Source organism: Pempheris klunzingeri, chromosome 19 (assembly GCF_042242105.1).
Source record: "Pempheris klunzingeri isolate RE-2024b chromosome 19, fPemKlu1.hap1, whole genome shotgun sequence".
Classification (NCBI taxonomy): domain Eukaryota; kingdom Metazoa; phylum Chordata; class Actinopteri; order Acropomatiformes; family Pempheridae; genus Pempheris; species Pempheris klunzingeri.
Window position 1 is genome coordinate 4,623,255 of NC_092030.1, and position 21,580 is coordinate 4,644,834.

At 39.8% G+C, this 21,580-nt stretch overlaps 1 protein-coding gene across 1 annotated transcript in view; it reads right to left on the reverse strand.

The window, feature by feature from the left end:
• Positions 1–430: 430 nt before the first annotated feature.
• LOC139219205 (leucine-rich repeat transmembrane neuronal protein 4) overlaps positions 431–21,580 on the reverse strand; it is an 88,544-nt gene continuing 67,394 nt past the window's right edge. The window contains exon 3 of the mRNA XM_070851010.1: positions 431–754. Within this exon, the coding sequence (XP_070707111.1) occupies positions 431–754 (324 nt within the window). The remainder of the gene's footprint in view (positions 755–21,580) is intronic.

Sequence of the window (21,580 nt, forward strand, 5' to 3'; positions counted from 1 at the left end):
GTGATTGAGAGCATGTGTTTATTGCACTTTCCCTTTCACTCCTAACCCAGCGCAAGAAGACTGCTGTCATACTATGAACAGATGACCCATGATGTTGTCATGGGATATAGCAAAGACCAGATTTGCAAACAAGGTAATACTTTTTAATGTATGCTGAATTACCTCCCATGACTCAGTAGTACAGAGTTTTCTATGAGGTGCTTTAGGATGAGAAATTAAAACAATCTGCAAGGATGACTACCCCTCTACTGTATATTGGTGAGACTGTGTGTTTCGGATGCCAAATCCTTTCAGGCAGAATTTGAAAATTTTGTCATGTAGTTCACATACTCGTGTTCTGAAAACAAGGCCCCACTGAATAACCAGCTCACCTGCCCCTTCATTTTAAAGTCATGGTAAATCAGAGGCCCTTGCCCCGCTTCTCCGCTCGCTAGCGTCCAAATTTGAGTGTGCCGGTGCGTTCGACAGGAGGAAAAGTGCCACTGCTGGGACCTTCGGTCGGAGGTCTGAGGGGTGGTGGAGGAGAGCGAGGCCCTGGCACAGGGGCACCTATGCTGGCAGCAGAGGGCACAGCAGGCAGTGCCACTGTCTGTATAGTGCCTCTATCACATGGCCCCAGGTCCTCCAGGCCCTCCAGGCCTTGTGGGGGTCCCTCATAGCCCATGTTGAGCCGCAGGGGTTGATGGGCCTGGCAATAGTCCACGATAGGCTGCTCATAGCGGTAGAAGGTCAGTGCACCTAACTGATGGGGGACCTGTTTAGAAAGACAGAGAGTGCAGAGGAAAAGACAGAAGGAAAAGTTGATGTAGAGTCGGGGTAGAGGACACACATCGGGGGTTTTAAAAGAGTGAGGAAAATACAGGAAGGAGAGATGGAAACAGAGGACAGAGGACAGAGGAGAAAAAAAAAAAAACATTAGCAACACAATTTCTTATCTAGCTGTGTCCTTCAGATATACCAAAAACAGATTGTTAAAAAAGATATGTTTATATCCCCAGACAGCCAAAAGTTGCTGTTCCCTTCTACAAGAGGATGCTGATCAATAATTTACAGTAAATAAAGTCCTCTTGCAGTAAATAAAACTACAAAAATTGCTGATAAATGTCTGAAATAATTATATACCAGAGTTAAGTCAGTTAAAAGTGAACACTTACTACAGAATACTTAATACTTGAGTTATGTGGGGAAATGAGATTTTCACCCCAATTTCTGCATGACTGATTGTTTTCACCCGATATCCATCAATATTTGACATTTAAAGGTTATATTCATGTCACAAAAAACCCTCTCTGCTCTTCACCTCAATTCAATAAAGGTGAGGTGAATTCCATTTGTGGTTCTCAAAGCATTGACAAATTGTATTTGAAAAGCTAGACTGCAAATTGTCTTATCAGAAACAATAATGATGGTGTCAGTAAAAACCCTTCAGATTTAATGGGGGCCATTTATTTGGTATAGTGTAGTTCCAGTTGTTGTCGTTTATTATGTGATTTGGATGGACCAACCTAAAAAAAAACAAACTAAAAAAGCTCTAGATATGCTTCAGGACTTCAGGTACAACAGCCACAGCTGTTTTCTTTTCATATACATATAAATATTATGTCTAAATATTACATTTTACGTTTCATTTTTCCAATGCAGTTAATTTGTCACACAACATTTCATTGTGCCTGTGTGATTCCAAGCCTACAGCACAGTTAGCTTGGCAGCTCACTGCGGGCCCTCTGTAATCATCCTCACATGGTGACCACCTGAGCCTCCAGCTACCCAAAACCCATTTGAAAATGTGTGCTGCAAAACATCTGCGACAACTGCTTTTTACAGATGTGAGAAGGACCTCGTGTAGTCAGAGTGCTCTTCCTGCCCACGACTTGTACTGTAATCGTCAGTGTGACTGGAGAACAAGAAGATGTGCATTCGCGTGTTTACATGAGAATGCATGAATGAATGACGCAAACCACGCTGCATATGACAAAACCAGACTCTTTTGTGCTCATCCTTTGGTGCAAGAGCTGGAGCAAATAGGCCCCTCTCCGGTGCCATGTCACTTGTGTCACGGCCAGAGCACTCGTCACATCTGGCTTTGTGTCTGGTCTCGTGCTCCCGCCACACACCTTAAAACGGTGCCAAAAAAAACAGATGAGACTCTTGTGACACTCTGTCTCCCTAAATTTAAATCACACACTTATGCACCTTAAAAAGGAGGCCAATTAAGAGATTTCTAACAAGCCATGAAAACAGCAGAGATTGCAGCTGACCTGGATTAGACACAGCAGCCTGGCAGAGCGACAGATCATCAGATCTGTACACACAGGCGACAAGAAACCCACAACAACAGCAGGAGCTACAGATATGACACCAACACGGAAGACATGAATAATACAACCCCTGACTCTTGTGGAGGCGTTGGAAGCAGAGCAAGTGTCACACTGCACCCTGTTTCATGCACACTCATGACATTTTATTTTTAACCTTAACCAGCGATGGCAACCAAATCCAGAGCACGAGTTTAACCAGTGCTTCGGAAAAATGTTTACAAGAGAGCTGATTAAAAATCAGTTCACCCAATTGACAAAAATACCTATTTCCCTAGTTATCTGGTAGCTTTAGTTTTAATCACCAATATTTTGACACCAAATAGATTCTAAATTATTAATTCTGCTCAGGAGAAGCAAAGTCACTTAAGTGGATTTAGAAATAAAAAAGGCTTTGCAACAGACAACCCAACAAAAAAGTGTTACCGTTATACTTAAACATTTATCAGACTACTTAAGTAATTCTGATTGGATGAATTTAGGACAGGATTTTTTTAAATGAGGACCAACTGTGTCAATGAAATGCAGATATATGCTGGCTGGGAAGGGGGAATAGTGTGTGTTTGTGAGTGTGTGTGTGCGTGCGTGCATGTGTGTGTTAGCAAGCAAAGATTTCAAAGTCAAATGGAAACAGTCTGGGCTAACGCAGCTTGGCAGTTCAGGAATTATCCTGAACCACAGAGCTAACATAAAGCCACTCTGAAGGCATTAACACCAGTTCAGTCAAAAAAAAAAAAAAGAGTTATTTGTAGCCTCAAGCTTTACTGTAACACTCCTCCAGTAATGCAGTGCAAAATTTCAATGCAGCAATTGCACAAAGTTGCAGTCATGTCTTCATATTTGCAGACATGAGAGCATGTATGTCCTGTGTAGCAGGGCGTACATTTTCAGAAAATTAGTCCTTTAGTCCTCCAACCTAGTTTTATTTTAAGCTACATTCACGCAACTCCAGAACCACCACCTTTCTTCTTTCTATACCTTCTCTCTCCGCAAATGGACTCCATTAAGTGAGGCTGACTCATTACATTATGAGCACTCAGTGGATTACTCCCCTCATTCCCCTTTCAGTTTAAACCCTTCAGCAACTGCCAATGTTGCCACTACACCACTCCACCACCACCTATGCCGCCGCCACCACCTCATCTCCCGCCACGCACGCCCCAGTCCACCTCAGCCCCGCTCGCAACTCCCTGCACAGGTCCAACGAATTAATTAACCAACATTAAGTCCTAACCGTTTCAGTGGATTCTATCAAATTGTCAGGGCATAAATCTGCCCTTGTGCAGCGTGTGTGTGAGTGTGTCTCTCTCATATTTGCGCGTGGGTGCCTGTCTGTGAATGCATTTGATAGAAGAACGTAACAAAAAATGTATGAAGTATGAAGAATTATGAAGAATCAAACAGTTCGTTAAAAAGATGTGCAATGTTGAAAGATTCATAAATATCAGACAGCCTGAAGTGGCTTGTTGGACGGAGTCATTGACCCAAAAAGCTTTTTACATCAGTGTCCATGAACAAAACGCGCTATTGATATTCACCAGCCGCCCATGTAGTCAGAAGGAATAGCCAGCTCATTAGGAATGCTATCAGCCTCTCTTTGTGCCTCTCAGCATTATGAAATTATTAATTCCTCACACTGAATAGTTTGTTGACAGTGGAGACAGCCAAATATGTAAATGGATAACATCTGGTCAGACTAACAAAAATACAAAATAGACACTTCAATTTATTTTCCAAATGTTCTAAAAGTACGTGGATTGGGTGGGAATGAAGTTAAGATGGGACTTACCTAACAGGCCAAACACTGAGAGAGAATTTCCTGCTTTCTCTCACAAAGAGCCAATTCTTCTTTCAGATAGTGATCTGTCCATTACTTAGCACTTTGACACTAATCTAGGCTCTTTTGATGTTGAAATGCCAAATTTAGACTTAATTGTATGCAGCAGGAGAGAAATTGGTATTGGTCGTTAGAGTTTTGAGAAATGGCATGTTATAGCTGCAAAGCATCTCACCAGACCTACCACTTCATATGATTGTGATCTCAGCATCTTTGAAATTGGTAACTGTAGATTAGAACTAAATTGGATATGAGATCCTCAGGCTCAGCTCTCCTGGTAGGAGGTCTAGCTTGAAGATGCTCCCTCCATTCAGACATAAAGATGCAAATAAGCAGGCTGACTCACTCACTATATAGATAGCTTACTGTGCTTGGTGGTGCTTGACAAATCAGATCTTTTTCCCCTGGTTGGCACAGTTTTAAGGAAATTCTTGCTTTATACAGTATTAACTTTGCAAAAGCCAGCGTTCCTTAAACAGTATCATAATGTGTTTGACATGGTAAGTGCTGCTGCTGATGCAGGCTGGAGCACAGTGTACAGCACAGGGGAAAAGGGTGAATGGGCTCATGTCACAGAAAGGCAGGAAAGCAACAGGACATTTGAAAACCAAAACAATGATCCTTTATGAATTATGTATTTCAGTTTAAGACAATAGAAGGCCCTGGCAGCTGGCTGTCGCTGATCAAATGTATCATGTATGTGAGAACGTTACCTGGTCCAGGTGCATCCTAAATTCTATCTGTCAGAAGACATTTGCATCAAGACAAAAAAATCTCCCCATGCTGCACTGCTGGATGGGTTTTTGCTACTTTGGATCTCTGCCACAGGTACCTGCATGTGCTACAGCTGACAATGACTGGCATCCTGCCTCCTCCTGGATCCTTATTTCCAAATGCCTTAGCACATTAGGATGACCTTAGTTCCATTTTGGCCCAAAATCTTTCAAACAATGTGCCCAAGGACATTATGTTTAATCTTTTAAAACTTAATCTGATCTAAACTTAATCTAACTCAAAAACTTAATTTGGCTCTTATCCAACAGACCTTTGCTGCGTTTGTTCTTGGTTGTCACTTTTACATGTTGAAATATTAGCTATTGTATTGTTATCATATTTTTCTGTTTAATGACACCTGTATGTGCACAAACACTCTGCCCGATGACTGCAAGAACCTGATCAGAGAACAGCAAAGCATTTACTTCTTCCATCTATGGACACTTGGACGCCACGTTACCTCCTCACAAAGCCTCTAATTTGTTTGGAGTCCCTTAAATAAGCCCCCAAAATCCCATCAATTCATCTTTACAGTATCCTAGTGCCCCTCAGAAGTGGCTGTTTTTTTTTTGCATTCACGCCTTTATGAGCAGCTAAGGAGGCAGTAACTGTGCCACAGGCAGACAATGCTAATGCCTCCCTGGGCTTTAGGAGCATTACGGTTCAAAAGTGCTGCTTTCCCAGCCAAACATTTTGATCCTCACAGTCACCACAGAGTGGCACACAGAAGCATAACTGAGTGAAGATGAGTGCAATGGACTCCCACCAAAATGTGGCTTGGACTGTTGCTTTTATTATATTCTCAGTTTTTATGTCTCTAAAACCATGAATTATATTGGGGATTTTTTTAGATATTGTATCATTTTGAGAGGGAAGTAATTTTTTGTCTCCTTCTGTGCACATCACACAGTACTCCAAAACTCTAAAAGATTCTTTTTTCATGCATTATTAAATATTATCCTCGTTATTGGCTGCTATTCTTCTGTAACAGGGTTTCATCGTGTATATGTTTCTCTACATTGTGTTATTAACTATAAAACAATTTCTTGGCTCACTATTCATTTTTGCGACTTGAACCATGACTGAGTTACTTGAAAATTACTGTCTAATTATTATTATTTTGTTTGTCTAGGCCTTATCCCTCTGGTCCTCTTTGTAGGAGTCTAGCGATATACTACCAGAATTCATTCTGGTCCATCTATATTTAAAGCAGGCTGTGATGCATATTTTATGTCGCTAAGGTCCAGTGTTTATGGTGTTAAAACTACTTCAGAATTACAATGTCCCAGTGCTGTGTTGTTTCACAAAGTACTAAGTGCAACTGACAATGTATCTCAGCTTCCATAGAGCACCTGCTTTTGGGTTTTTCATGCTATTGCTATCTAATATAATGTAATACTAGTCATAGTAGTAGTAGTCATAGTAATAATAATAGTAGTAGTAGTAGAAGTGTATGTGGTAGTAATAGTAGAAGCAGATAAAATAAGATTATTTTCATCTCAGACATAACCAACAATATAGAAATGTAACCACAATTCAGTAACACAGGTACAAAGAAAACAGCTATAGCTTATAAAATACCACAGGGTAAATAGCACATAGTGTTTTTAAGGTGTCCAAATATGTACATACAAAACATGAATTAACAGGTGCACAGGGGACCATTTTGCCTATGTAGATGTATGTCTCACTCATTAATGGTTTGTGTTGAACCATGTGAGAATGTGAAATCATAAAACCACGTTAACTCTAAAAACCCTCCATTAACTGAAACAACTAAACCATAATCATGTGTCCTCTTGGACTCAGTGACTCGCAAGACTGCGTGTGCACATCGCATTGTATGCCCTAGTGTGTTTGTGCATCCCCATGTGGGCGAGTGTTGTCTTTCGAATGTACGCTGCTTTAGCATGCGGGGGAAGTCGGCACAGATGTTGCTGGGCGGGCGTCGATGACACGGAGCCCACCAGTCAGGTTTTCAACAGAGCACTGTGCATGGACGTGTCTGAGAGGGTGTGAAGCTAAACAACATCAGTTTGTTTTCAGACAGCGCATCCCAAGAGGAAGACTTCCCAACTGCATGGCCAAGTGTGTGTAACAGACTTATGTGTGTGTTATAGTATACATCTGCCTGTGCGTTAACATCTGTGGTAATTAACATAATCGAAGGCTGCATGAAAGAATGTCTGTGCCTGGAAATCAGCATTCCCTCGCAACAACATAGCAAAGTGAATAATACAATGTCTGGATCATGGGGCGGCTGCGGCTCAGAGGTAGAGTGGGTCGTCCCTCAATCAGAAGGTCGGTGGTTGGATCCCCCAGCTATGAGTCAGCATGTCGAAGTGTCCTTGGGCAAGACACTGAACCCCGACTTGCTCCTGAAGCATGGATGTGTGTGAAAGAACAGTCTCCTCCAACTTAAATTTCTCCTGAATGAATGATTTGTGAATGGATGAATGAGGATGTGATGTAAAAGCACGCTGAGTAGTTGAAATGACTAGAAAGGTGCTACACAAATACAGACCATTTACCATCATATTGTGTGTCTCTGCATTATTCCTTTGCCCTTTCTCCCAGTAAAAGTCAAATATATTAATGAAAATCCATCTTTTTTTTCTCTTTAGACATCTATCTGAAGTCTCACTATTAGTCTGACCTAACCCACCGTCAAAGGCTTTGTCACAGTCCCCCAACTTGACTTACAGGCCTGTTATACTATGACACATTATAGGCTATAGCATACATTTAAGAAAACCAAGCTTTTGACTAACAAGTCAGACTGGTAATTATTCTTCCTGTTCCACATCCTGATAAAACAACACAAACAACAACTGTACAGCTGAATTGCTGTGGTTCTCCAGACACTCTCTGCGCGCTAAACAACACCCACTGTCAAGCGATCAAATCAATTGTTTCCTGAGACGATACCCTGCTCTCGTATTCCATTTCACCTGGAAATATGTCACAATACTGCTGTTTTACTGTGTCTTTAAGACCAACTTTAACTCACTTGGATTAAAGAGGCCTCCCAGGACTGTGCAAGTCATAGAGTCATTAAGGGTCAGTTAACTTTGGAGCAGAATGTACAACCTTGATATTCCCTCGTAGAGCTGTGTGTGAAAATGAGCCCACATGTCCGCATTTTAAACTAATTGATTCTCTAAACAAGCCGTTAGCCTCCCACTAATTCCTTAATGACTGGAGGTCCCTTTATGTGCAGTGACTCTTGATTACAGGTCTCTGACACAACACACACATGCACACTCACAAATAGACGGACACACTAACAAATACATACAGCACTCCACTCGATGCTGGTTTAAGAGAAAGGCAAAGTGAGAAAGAAAACAGGGGAAAGACAGAGAAGGAGAGAGTAGGATCGAGGCCCCCTTCACGCACCGATGAGCGCCCACCATTGGCTCATCGCAACCTCCCCCCACTCGACGGTACGTACAGTAAAAGAGCTTCTGCAGACCAAAGCAAATGGGCCGTGAAATGTTACTCAATGCTCAACACGTTCCTCAGCCCGGTTTGGTTTCACACACACACATCCAGCACAACACACAATTACCACAACTAATGAAGGCGGGGGCTGGGAATCTGTAGAACAATGGAAATGGGACAGAAAGCTTGCAGTGTGCACTGGCTCACTGTTCAGAATCTCACATTGGTTCACTTCAGTACAGATTAAGGCTGCAACTAATGATTATTATCTTTGCTAATTATTTTTCAATCATTCCTTTACTTTATAAAATGTCAGGAAAAAAAAAGTTCTGAAAGCCTAGTGGGGCATCTTTAAATAACTAGTTCTGTCTGACCAACAGTTAAGAGCCCAAAGAAATGAAATTTAAAATAATATAAAACAGCAAAGATCTGTAAGGTGTCTTTTTTTTCTTTTCTGTGCCAAATTGTGACTAATTGATTATTATTATTAATTAATAATTGTGGATTAATTCTCCATCAACTGACTAATCTCGTAAAGGAACACCCGGCTGGTGGCTGTTGCTGATTGTTCATGTTTATTTTTGTACTTAAATCTCACTTAATATTGTCCTTTTACTGTAAAGCTTCCATAATCCGATCATTGTTGATAAAAAAAATGTTTATATGATTATCTGAGTCGCCTCGAATTATCACTGTGCGTTCAAGCAATCAGCTAAATGAGCAGCAGCAAGCGCCCTCGTGACCTTTGTTGCCCTAATAAATAATAATGTGATCTATTTATATGTAGATAATATTCTCCCAAAATGCATTTTGTATTAACCTTTGTATTAACAATGCAAATGCAACATTACTTTGTTGTGCCCCCACTGCCAATTCAAACTAAACCCGAACACTTCACCCATTCAATCTGGGTGTTGTAATTTAACTTATCCATATAGCAGGCACCTTGTGCAGCTAAAACCATGCGTGCCCTGTTGTTTTTATGTTAGTTATATACATACAAATGATCAGAGACAGCATGCTGATGTTATTTCATGGCTTAACAAACACATTTCAATTGCATCGAGCTCCTGCTCTCGTTGCTAAGTGCCCAAATGCATATTAAGTAGGCAGAGTGGCGGGTTGTGTCGAAGGAAAAATTTGTAGTTTCATTTCTGCTGTCCCATATTGAATTCAAAGTTCCCAAATCTCTTGGCCGGCGATGTCTTGCATTATGTGCTGCTTCCAGTCGTGGTTGCACTGGCAGTGTGTCTGAGTAATGAGCATGACCCAACATAAACGCTGTATGGACGACTTGGCTCTACACTGGGAGCGTCAGTCGCACTTTAATCAGGGATATTGGGGAGGAGTGTGCCTGGGAAGGCAGGCTGAGGCTTTTAAAGACCTGACTAATCAGACATGTCAAAGGGAGCTGGGCAGTAGCCAGAACTGATATGCAGACCTTCTTCCTATCTGCTTCGCATTCTGACTCACCACGCACCCCCTCAACAGCATTCAGACACAGATGGCCTTTAGCAAAGCTAGATATTCACTGATGCAAACAAACAACGCAAAGGATCTCAGAGCAGCATGTGGCCTTCATGGTCAATCATTTTCTCCCTTTCTCTCTTTGCTCCCCTTAGATGTTTTATCCTTCCCTGACAGTTCTAAAAGTTGAGATAAGGTCTAGAACAACAGTTTTCCCCCCTAACTTTTTTTAAATAGTTCACCACACTTTCAGCTGTTAACATCCACATGTTTTGCTAATGAAATTTGTGAAATGTTTGTTTTACTACTTCCCATTTGCTCCTGTGTCTCTTTATGGTTGCACTACTAGGATGGCATACAGGGAGAAGCTTCACTTCGCTACATGTATACTTCTGACTGTTCTGTTATACTTATAATAATACTCTTCAATTTAAAGTAAAATGTGGCATTAAAGCTTTTGTACACTTTTCTGAACAAATGATAGCTGATGCTATACAATAGTGTATGGTGTATTATACTTGACAGATGATTGACTGTACCAGTGAAGGGATATAATTTCTTCATAATGATAACGTACATGCAGCTGCCACAGGCTTCTATATGGAGAGAGTTTATGTAGAAAAGGTAAGCTTATCTTACACTGACACACTGGCTGTATACTGGGTAGTATTACAATCCCTGGCTGGTGCAATAATAGATTCTTTAGAGCTGGTACTCTTTGTTGAAAAAAAAAAAAAACATATTGAAAGTGCAATAGTGCCTAGTAAAAGCTTACATTTGTTGTATTTTAACCCGTTTCTTTTATTTGACTACTTGCAGAGACGTGCATAAAAATTCTTGTGAGGCAGAATCACAGTCGCTAATTTAAATTAAAGTGATAACAACAACTTATTTGGCAGTAATTATGATAGATTGTGGAATGGTGAATTAATGAGGAGGCGTATGTTTTCATCTGAAAAGGTAATTAGCCATAGGGTTTAAGTAATCGCGAGAAAATCCAGGTTCGTAACGGGCAGTCCCCGAGGGGACAGTTTTGCATACACTCATTGCAGAGCAAATCCCTCAAGAGAGAAACCTTTCACTGAGAAACCTTGACCAGACAGTTCCTTTGAGGCTAGAACATATCTAGTCTGAATTTCAATAAGAAGCAATGCAAATGGAACTAAAATCCACGGCATTAAGAAATGTAGTCATCTGGCATTCACAGAATTTCTGGCAAATAACCTCTTTGATCACCTTACCATTGTTTGACACGAAGTGTAGTCTGGTGCCCATTTCATCTCTCTTCATTTATTTTGATACAAGGAATCTAATTCCACCTAAGACTATAAATTCATCTTTGTCTATGTCTCTATCGCTCTATTTATAGGATCAATCAATGGGTTTTCAATTTACTGCATTGCCGCATCACTAAATAATGTTATTAGAATAGAATCACATAGGCTTTGTTGTATTCCATCAATCATTTACCACTGCACTTTACATCTTTTCATCCCCTTCAGTTTTGATCTCCATTTTGACTCACAGCAGTCAGTCTTACTTGTGCTTACTTGTGGTGCTGTGTATTGCAGTTCTCACTTTGTATTTCTTGTACCTTGTAGCCTACCTTTTAAGTTCTTGGTTGTATGTTGTAATAATGTCTCTCTACACTGTAATTCTCTACTTGAGATTTTGCCCAGTCTCCTCATGTGAAACCTGCTGAAAAAGAGTTGTTGTTTTTTTTTTACCTTATTTGAACCAAGGGTCTGTGGATAAATGGTGTGAAGTATTCAAAAATGTGAATTCTTCAGAGACAAACTTATAGTACCAAACTGGAGCCCATTTTACAAAGAGATTTTAGACTGATCCTGGGTGTTAGATTGGTTTTAATGTTTCTCTTAATTTAGTCAAAGGCACACTTAACAGTTTCACAAAAACAAAGACTAACACACTTCAGTTTTTAGGGAGCACAGTAACCTGTTGGAAATATACAGCAGTGAGGAATTCAGAAGTACAGAGCTGTACCATGTTAAGAGGACACGGCATCTCAGCTCTTTGCATATTATTTATTTATTATTTTCTGTATTGTTACTCTTTTAACAGTAAAATGTCCTTGTGACTGTTCAATTCCTCCAGAAGCAAGTGTTTTCTGCTACAGTGAACAGAGCTGAGCAGTTTCCTATGTTTTGCAAATTGAAAAAAAAGTCTTGATATACCCAGAGTTCATAGCAAATTACTGCTCTGAAGATAAAATAGGCAGCCTCATGCAACTGATAAAATTAGACATTTATCTGAAGTCTCACTATTAGTTTGATCTAATCCACAGTCCAAGTCTTTGTCACAGTCCCTCGACTTGACTTACATATAGGCTTGTTATACCATGACACATTCTGGGCTACTGTGGCTTAAATTTAAGAAAACCAAGTTTTTGAATAATCACTCAGACTGGTACTTTAATGAGAACAAAAATCAATATGTTTCTTATATTAGTCAACCATGTTCCTCTACACGCAATGCACACCGAAAACAGAGCAAAACATGTCGGTGTTAGGCATTGACAAGCGAACACTGAATGACAGGTCTGATGGCGCCATAGTAAACCTTGTGAGATGCCTGTTTAGCAAATGGTAATTAAAACCGCCTGAATCCTCAAATCCCTGATAAATATTTCATCAGGTGGCTCTTGGTGATTGCTATTGTAATGGAGCAACAATATTCAAATTGCCTTTAGTAAAATTATTGCAGCACCCCCCCCCACAACCCCAACCCCCAGGATCCTCCCACCCAATCTCACACACGTACACTTAAACACACAGATGGCACTCTCTACAAACACAAGCCTGCATACACATACATGTATTGCACAACAACATTCACATACTCATACACAGCAAGTAATCACACTTTTTTCAGACTGATACCCAAACAGATATACACATTTGCAGGCACTGCTGGCCCCTGTTATAAAAGCAAATAATCACTGTTATTTTTATCATCTTTTCTACAATATCTAAATTTGAGCAAATGCATGTATAAATGCAATGAAGAAATAAACATTGAATATTTTTTTTGACACATCCTACACAGTAACATAATAATAATAGCATTGGAAAAACAGTATGTTTCTACTCAACAGAAGAACCAGTTTTTTCACGCAAATACATCCTTTTTTTTTGTTTTGAAGTTAAAAATGAAGAACTCACTTTTTATATTCACACACAATTATGTGAAAAATACATGCACATGATTCATTCCTTGCCTACTACCCAATGTATGCTCCGCCATGACTAGATAATAAGAATAAGCGTGTATAAAAAATGAATGTCACACACATGTACAATATGATATCAGTGGAAATAAAAAGCTACGCTCTTTTGTTGTCAGAGTGTGACAGATCTACTATCAAGACTCAGTTTGAGCGATCGCCCTCTCAGATCTGCAGCGCTTTTTAATATTTAACTTACACTCTCAGTTCCAAACTATAAAATGACTCCTGTGCCACCTGAGGAATTTAAGGCTGGGGCTTCCAGAGCACTTCTGTTAACAGATGAGGTTACACAACCAGAATAGGGTGGTCCAGGGGGGATCTAAACCTGACAGAGTTTTTCAACAGCAAAGTACCCGAGTCTGGAGCACTTTGACCAGCAGCCTGTCCAAGCCTACAGCAATATGTTTCCTTGCACTGTCAGGCTCCCTGTCACTGTCTCCCACCTCACTGTTATGCCTCTGAGTTGCTCTCTTACCTTGTCTTATTCCTCACTTTCAGGCCATCCTGTCCTTTCTCTTGTTTAGTTCAGGTTGTATAAATGAGCCAGAGACAAAGTACAATCTATAAGTATACGGAAAGCTTTACAGGCTAAGTATGAAGTCATGTCACCTTCATTTTTTTATTTTCTTTAAAGCAAAATTGACTAAATCGAATCCAAATGATTTATTTTTTCAAAAAAAAAAAAAAAACGTGTTTTGATTTGCTTGTTAGAAATGGAAATCTAATTTTATTTTTAACTTACCATAGGAGTCAAATAGCTTCTCATGTCATCAGATCCTTTTTTTTCCTGCCTAACTAATTTTATGATTGTTGAAAAATAGGTGAATTCACTTATTAAACATAATGCACAGGGATATAGAGCTGCTGATTGTGAATCCTTTGCAGCATAACTGTTCTGGTAATGGAAAATCAAATGGCATGTAGCTGCTCCACGGTGCAGCCTTCATATGAGGAAAAATGACTTACTGTGGAGCTGCTGCAGGTTGTGCTGAGTTACAGAGACTGGCCACTGTTTATTTACACAGGAGGTAGGTTGTAACAAGGCAAGAGGTTGGTCTTAATCCATAGTTCTCATTATACTTCAAATCTTGTTTTTCTTGATTTTGTTTCAAATCACTGTTTAAAGGTTTCATGTGAATGTTTTATGTACAGAGCTGCAGCTTCTTATTAGAGCTGAACCTCAAACCCCCAAGACAAATAACACATTTTCTCACATGCTCAAGTACACAAAGTTTCAAGTTGAAAATATTGTAGATGTTTCATCTGAGGTAAATCGTTGTCATGATTTAATTTTCACAGCTCAAAAAATGTCAGGACAAACCTGCCAAGGCTGTCTTCTAGTGACTAGCTGACTAATGAACTGGCAGACTGCAGACAACAACAGACATGTTGTTCAGAAATGTCTGATATAATAGGGACTCAAGTAAACACATTTTGGAAGATGTCATGTCTTTAAAACAATATCTTTTGTGCTCGGAAACAGTAAATGGTTGAGCTGTAGCTTGCAGGCATTTTACCACAATGCTCCCAGCCAAGTCAAGTGTCAGCCCAAACTAGCACTCCAGAGTCCATCTGGCTGATAGTGGCAGTCAGCTTGCCAGTGCACAACTGACTGGTTTTTGCTGCCTATGCAGATTTGACAATCAATCGCTCATTCAGCCCAATGGAACAGATATTCAGCCTTTTGTCTTCTGAGTTCCCGAAATGGATTTTGTATATTAATACATCATGCGTCATCTTTTCAGGTACATTCTCAGGCTTTGCATTTTCCCCACTGACCTAGACCCAGAACAATTGTGTTTAGGTCTCTGCAAAATTACATTTCAATGATTGGCAGAACCCCAAGCTAAACACACAGACAAACCAAGCGTACACAGGCATGCACTATTTGTATCCTGCCATGTACTTCAACAGAACTTAAAGCTGACAGAAGTAAAATAACCAGCCTGCTCTGCCCCGACATACTGAATCAAACAGCCCCAACATTTTCGCATAGTGCAAATCTGTGGGAACAGCACTCATAATGGATCATGGATGGTGACAAGTGACAGAAATTGGGAAGTAAGTAATAAAGACCTTAAGGATCCCTCTTGTCCTTGGTAAAGTCAGTTATCTTTCTGCTATGGCATCACCGGCAAATTCATTTTTATAGATGATGAAGAAATACAGAAATTCATTAATACAACCACAACTGTCACAGGGCATTTTTACACTGTACTAGAATATTAATACCTGGTTTCTTACTCTATTGAGACCCTAGCAGACTTTTCATAGAGTGTATTTGGATGTCCTTGTCAGAAACGTTTGTTATCTCTCACAATGAGGAAAAAACATGACACTTTCTTTTTGTATCATTACAGCAGTATGAGATGATTTGAGGGTAATTGGGTTTCAGTTCTATGCTAGTTCTTGTCCTGGTGTCGATTTCAGCACAGTATTCGAACAATTTTAACACAGTAATACTCTTTGTTTGGCTAAATATACAATAATTAGTATTTTGTATTTGTGTTTGATTTAGACGCTGATTTCTTTATGGCTGTTTCCATGGGCAACGGGCTCAATCTGGCAGCAGTTGTTGACCTTGATCTATTAAAATTGTACAAAACTTCTTTCTTAACTAATCCTACGGATTTTGTCACTCATATTACCATTATTTTGTTATTTCCATTTGAAATGAATCTGTTTTGAGTTTCTGGCATTACAGCTCCACCCTGAAAAGTAATGCTACATTAGCCACAACCATTTTCTGTGTGTACTGCAGCTGTAAATGTACAAAGTAAACCTAACTGCTTTTGATATAGAATAAAATTTGACTATTACAAGGCAAGATCTGAGGGAGTGTCATAAGGAGTCTCATTTTTATATGATTAATATGATTTACTGCCATTTTGTCCTCATAAACATCAAAGACATCAAACAGTGTAAAGAGTATGTTCTGCTGATCTGAGCAGGATACGTATGATGTTTGCATGTTCCAGTTTACTGAGTACTGACAGGAATGCTTGTGGTTTTGCATTAATCAGGTGCTGAGACATTTCACCATTGTGTATATTAGTGTAGTAGCTTGTCACCACCAATTAAACACTGATGTGAATGAAATACAGATTGAAGTGAAACAAACATACAGTAATAAGTTATAACGGTTCAGTCTGTGATGTGATAGCTCTAAAGACATATCTGAACCAATATCTGAATCAATTCCTTATCAAATGCAAGATACTAGCTGTATTTGAAGTGTAGCACACACACATACATACAAAAAAACAAGAATCAAAAGACTGAGGACATTTTCTTCAGTCTCACTGATGTGTAGCATAGAGCCATTGCTCTATGTTATACCTCTATGTTAGAGTAGACATGAAAGTGCCTTGATGGCTCTTGCCGTTTTACTGCATTTCTCTCAAGGTAATTGAGGTTTCTTCCTTACTTTTAAAGCCCCGTCAGTCTGCCCGAGCTAAATGACAGCCTAGTGGTAACTGAATTACAGGGAGGAGAGGGAGCTAAGAATCACCTTCCCCTGACTTGCTTGCTAAGTGGTCTAATTGCGTGGTCATGTCCCGGGCATTAAGATGACCGTTTCCATGGCAATTTCTCTAGACACATATCAAAAAGTTCTTTCAAGTGTCTGATGCAAAGTCAATTACATTTCAGTATTTTAGTTTCCTGCCATTATGGCAAATATGGATTATTTCCAAACCACGGCAGTGTCACATACTTCACCCAAACATGGTATATCAACTATCAGTTATTACCTTTTTTTGTTTACTTTAATGACATTGAGGCTGGAAACAGAATATTCTAGCTAAATGACAAAAGCAATATGTTCATGTTAAGAGTCTTAGAAAAATATGCAAAATTGTTAAGAGGGTTTTCACTGCCATCTTACTGTGATGATTTGTCTCATTTGTGGCTGTGAAATGCTGTTTGAAATCACAGAATGTGGCACCCCGGAGTAGCTGTCATTATTACACTGTTTATGCATTGCAAGTTGTGTAAATGTTCAAATTTCTCTGTGGTGTGCTTCTACAGCAAGAGTTTGCTGAATTTAATATTTAATATATAACATCATGTCTTCATATTAGCAGAATGATTTGGCTTTGTGTTTTGCTCAGAGAGGCAGTTAAGCTACATTCAGCAGCAGGCTGTTGAATGAAACGGCCTTAAAATAACTTTTGGATCATAATAAAACAGTTTTCCGTGGCGACTTGTTACAAAAAAAATTAAATACAGGGATACACATCATACTTTTTGAACTATACAGTATAAACATTACCTGTAATTTAATCTGTAATCTCAATATGGCCATGCACTAAAATGCCTGTGTTTCCACTGAAACAAACATGCCTATGAAAGAGTTTTGAAATCATCAGGCAATGCTTAAATTCCGTGAATATAAACAACGAATAAAATACAGGGAGGATGACCAATGTTCAGCCATTAGTGGAAGCCTAGCCAACCTTGTCAAACAAACCATTTGCAAAACTAAAATAAGTAAATTTTTCATGCAGGTTTTTAAATTTCTAGCTGTGGGCCGAGAAGCATCTCCATCATATCAGCAGTGAACCACATGACTACCCGCTATCCAATATTCCATGAAAGTACAACATCAGTCAAATATATTGGCAGCCTAACTATAGACTAACTCGCCAGATGTTTGACTCTAGATAATTCCACCATTGGTTCCAGCAGGTCTTGGCTGGCCCCTTTCTCCTGCTCTGAACTGTGTGTTAATGTTTTCAAAGCGTCCCTACAATCTGCAATGACAACAAAGCTAGCAGCACAGCTATGAGCAGAATCCGAGCAAGTTGATGATGGTAAACTGCAATTGACAGTTTGATCTAGCGCTCACAGCCTACACTGTTCAAACAATTGTTAAATTAATTACAATATAACGGCAGTTTGCAGGCCTGCATGTTAGTTCTTTACATTTCTTTTTGAGTGATAAGCTTTCTTTTTTCCCCTTCTAAGTAAAAATAAAACAGGTTCTACCATGTCATTACTCACTTCTGGTAAAACTAGAGCACACCAAAGTGGTGATAATGGACTGGCTAACTGCAATTATAATTTTTAGAGTTTTATTTGAATTGAAGTACTTTTAAAACATAGTTACAAAGTGCTTTACAGAGACATATTAAGATTAAAACATTTAAAGACTAGAAGAGAATACAGAACAGCCCAAAACTCATGAAACAGGTGTTGGGCTCACCAGAAATGATGAGAACTACACGTTTCTTTGTCTTTTGAACAAAGGGCTCCCTCTCAGAACTCAGTTTCCCAGAGTCCTTTAGTTCCACACATATGTGCTAAACACACCCCTGCACCCTGGGGTCAGTGCGTGACACATGACCCTACAACCTCAGGTCAACAAAATCAGAGTTCCCTCACTGCTCTCTCTCTCTCTCTCTCTCTCTCTCACACTTCTTGCCTGGACCCCCAAGGGTCCAGCTCTGTCTTCCCCCAGGCTCTGCTGGGGCCCAGCTGGGCCCCTGATGATCTAGTTACAGGCCTTCAGCTTGCTCCTCAAGCTCCAGCCTCAGTGCCCTGCCTAAACCAAGTTTCTCATACCAGCAGGTATGACCCAGTAAGCAAAAACGGTCTCTCTCAATTAAGCAATGCAATAATGCCGTTTCAATAATAAAATAATAATCATAAAAATAATAAAAGTGCCACATACAGTAGATGGTTTATTTCAAAACAGTGAAGACGGCTCTTCAAATGGTTTTTAAATTAAATTGGAGTGCAGCATTTCTAGACACTTGATAACCTGCATTGAAATCTGGGTCTGAGGTGGAGGGATGCTTCTTCCTGATGATTGGTGCATGATGAAAGATTTGTCTCTTATTATGTTCATGTTTCTTTGTGTCAAAGTCCATGTTTATCACAGTCACTCCTGTGTTTTGTTCATACTCTCTGAAGGACAGCAGCCATGACATATCACTGAGCGCTGATGTATCCTCATGAAATCCTGAACTACATTTAAGTGTCAGTCTGTCATGCCCCACATTGGTCCCTTATGCTCTAACATGTCAGCACTAACACTTGTCCGCCCAACAGATTTTGCTTTCCTGTCATTTCCATAGGCCGTATTTACTTTGAAAGCAGAACTCTAGTTGATAGCAGATGATGTGGGGTTTTGTTGGTATTTCATTATGCAGCCCATACTTAATAAGACTGTGGAGAATCAAGCAAAATTATGAGCAAACCAAGAAAACTGCAGATTAGACAAGCATGTCAAGAACAAAAGAATTAAATTCCAACAAAAGTGGATCATTTTGTTAATGGCTTTCAAGTGTTCCTAATGAGCAGTGACTAATAATCTCAATCTTTGTTGTTTTCTGCTAAAACAAACTTGTTGGGTATAAACATTGGTCATACCACATGTGGGTTAATGGGGGTTTCAAGTGTATATGTCCTGAAATATCACAATAGTTAATCAAAATGTACCCAAGAAGGCCTGAAAACCCATTCTAATATCTGAACTATACCAGTGTTTTGAGAAACAGTAAACCTCCCTTGCTTTTCTGCTTCATTTAGCATGTAAAGTCATGTGGAAATATGAATAAAAATGAGGATAAACTAGGAGGAAGAGATTGATATGCAGGGTAACACATATAAATGAGCAAAAAGTGAAGGAGATAAAATAAAGATAGATTAGGAAAGGTAAAAGGAGCGAGAGAGAGAGGAGAAAAGGAGAAAGGAGAGAGAACAAGAGGACACATGAGAATACAGTCATGCGCCTACTGAGCCGTAGCGCTCATGGCTGGGCTGTGGCACTCATTATTGATGTAGTAGAAAATTTGCGCCGACAGGAAACGAAGCTGCCAGCTGTCCCCCCCATTATGACATTATCTCAGAAGGATGGCTGACAGCGGTAGTGTATCCTATCACCCAAGCCGCCCCCTGGCATGTCCAGAGGAGAGCCCAGTCCCACGGTGGACACACACACTTACACATTTATACAGACAGACAGGGGCTACAACATGGAAAATCAAATACACATTCATTCACAGGTAGACACACACACACACACACACACACACACACACACACACACACAGGCTAAAAAGCAATGCCTTCCAACGGTATTATTATAATAATATCCAAAGATGATGAGCATATCGCCACCAAACAAACAATACATTTTCAATGACAACAAATTGTACTGTAATGTGGGAATCAAGATGGAGATGAGTATAAATCCATAATTAAAAGAGTGAGCTGAAGAAAGCAGACCTGGACATGTGGCACACAGTAGATTTGCTACGTCTAATGTGCTTAGTCCATAATGTTCCTTCTGTGTTCAATGGATATTGACCGTGAATTCCACGGTTGCAGCATTGTGCAAACACAGGAGGGAAAAAGGCAAAGTCACAGAGAATAAGCCTGGATGTAGGACCTATAATAAAGGGTTTTTTTTTAACTCAAATTACAAGACAAAAAAAAAACATATGGGCAAAAGTATGCGGACATGCCTGTCATTAGGGTTTGATCTAGGCTCAAATTAAGGTAAATGCTAATGCTAAAGCATATAATGACGAGTGTACTTCCAACTTTATGGCAACAGTTTTGGGACGACCATTTCCTGTTTCAGCTTGACAGTTCCCCTGTGTACAATGTGAGTTTGTTGTGGAAGACCATGAGTGGTCTAACGTCAAACATCATTAGGATGAATTTGAATAAAAACTACAAAATTAATTGTCTGCACAGACTTTGACACCTGCAACCTCTTTTCCACATTCCATTTTTTAACCAGCGTCCTACCAATAGTCAAGGCTTTCAACGTTTTTTTTGACCATAACTATGATATTTCCTAACCTTAACGGTCTTGTGGGTGGCAAATTTACTAAACTACATCTACACTGGTTGCTAATGTTCTTTCAGTGTTCAATGGATAATTACAGTGAATCCATGGTTGCAGCACGTTGGAAATATGAAAGGGAAAAGGGCAAAGTGAGAGAGAACAAGCCTGTCATCCAGGGATACAGCATAAGGCATTTCAAGACAACCAAACAACCTCTCAGTTACTGTAAACATGCTGCCACAATGTTTAACAGATAAAGGGGAAATTTACAACCAGCTTTACATGGACTGTGTCACAAGTGGAAGGGGAGTTTTAAGAAGTAGTTTTACCTACATTTGAATACTATACACATTGAATATATCGGCTGAGGAGGGAATGGTATGCACATAATAATACCACCTTGGATGGAGGGACAGCATACCATTTGTACATCTCCCTGCCACCTTATGTTTTATGCACATACTAATAAGCTTCCTCGTGCCGAGACAGTGCAGGTGATGTGTGTGTTTGTGGGCTGGGCTCATTAAAACAGTAAGAGAATGGACTTTTCTGATAGTGCCTTGGCAGCCTGTGTTACAATCCTGTACACTCCTATATATATATGTAGCTGACATTGTGCCGAGAAGGAGCCACCCCAAAATGCGTTGCAACAGACAGAAATAGATTTGAACTCTGCCCGGCAACCAGACGGCACT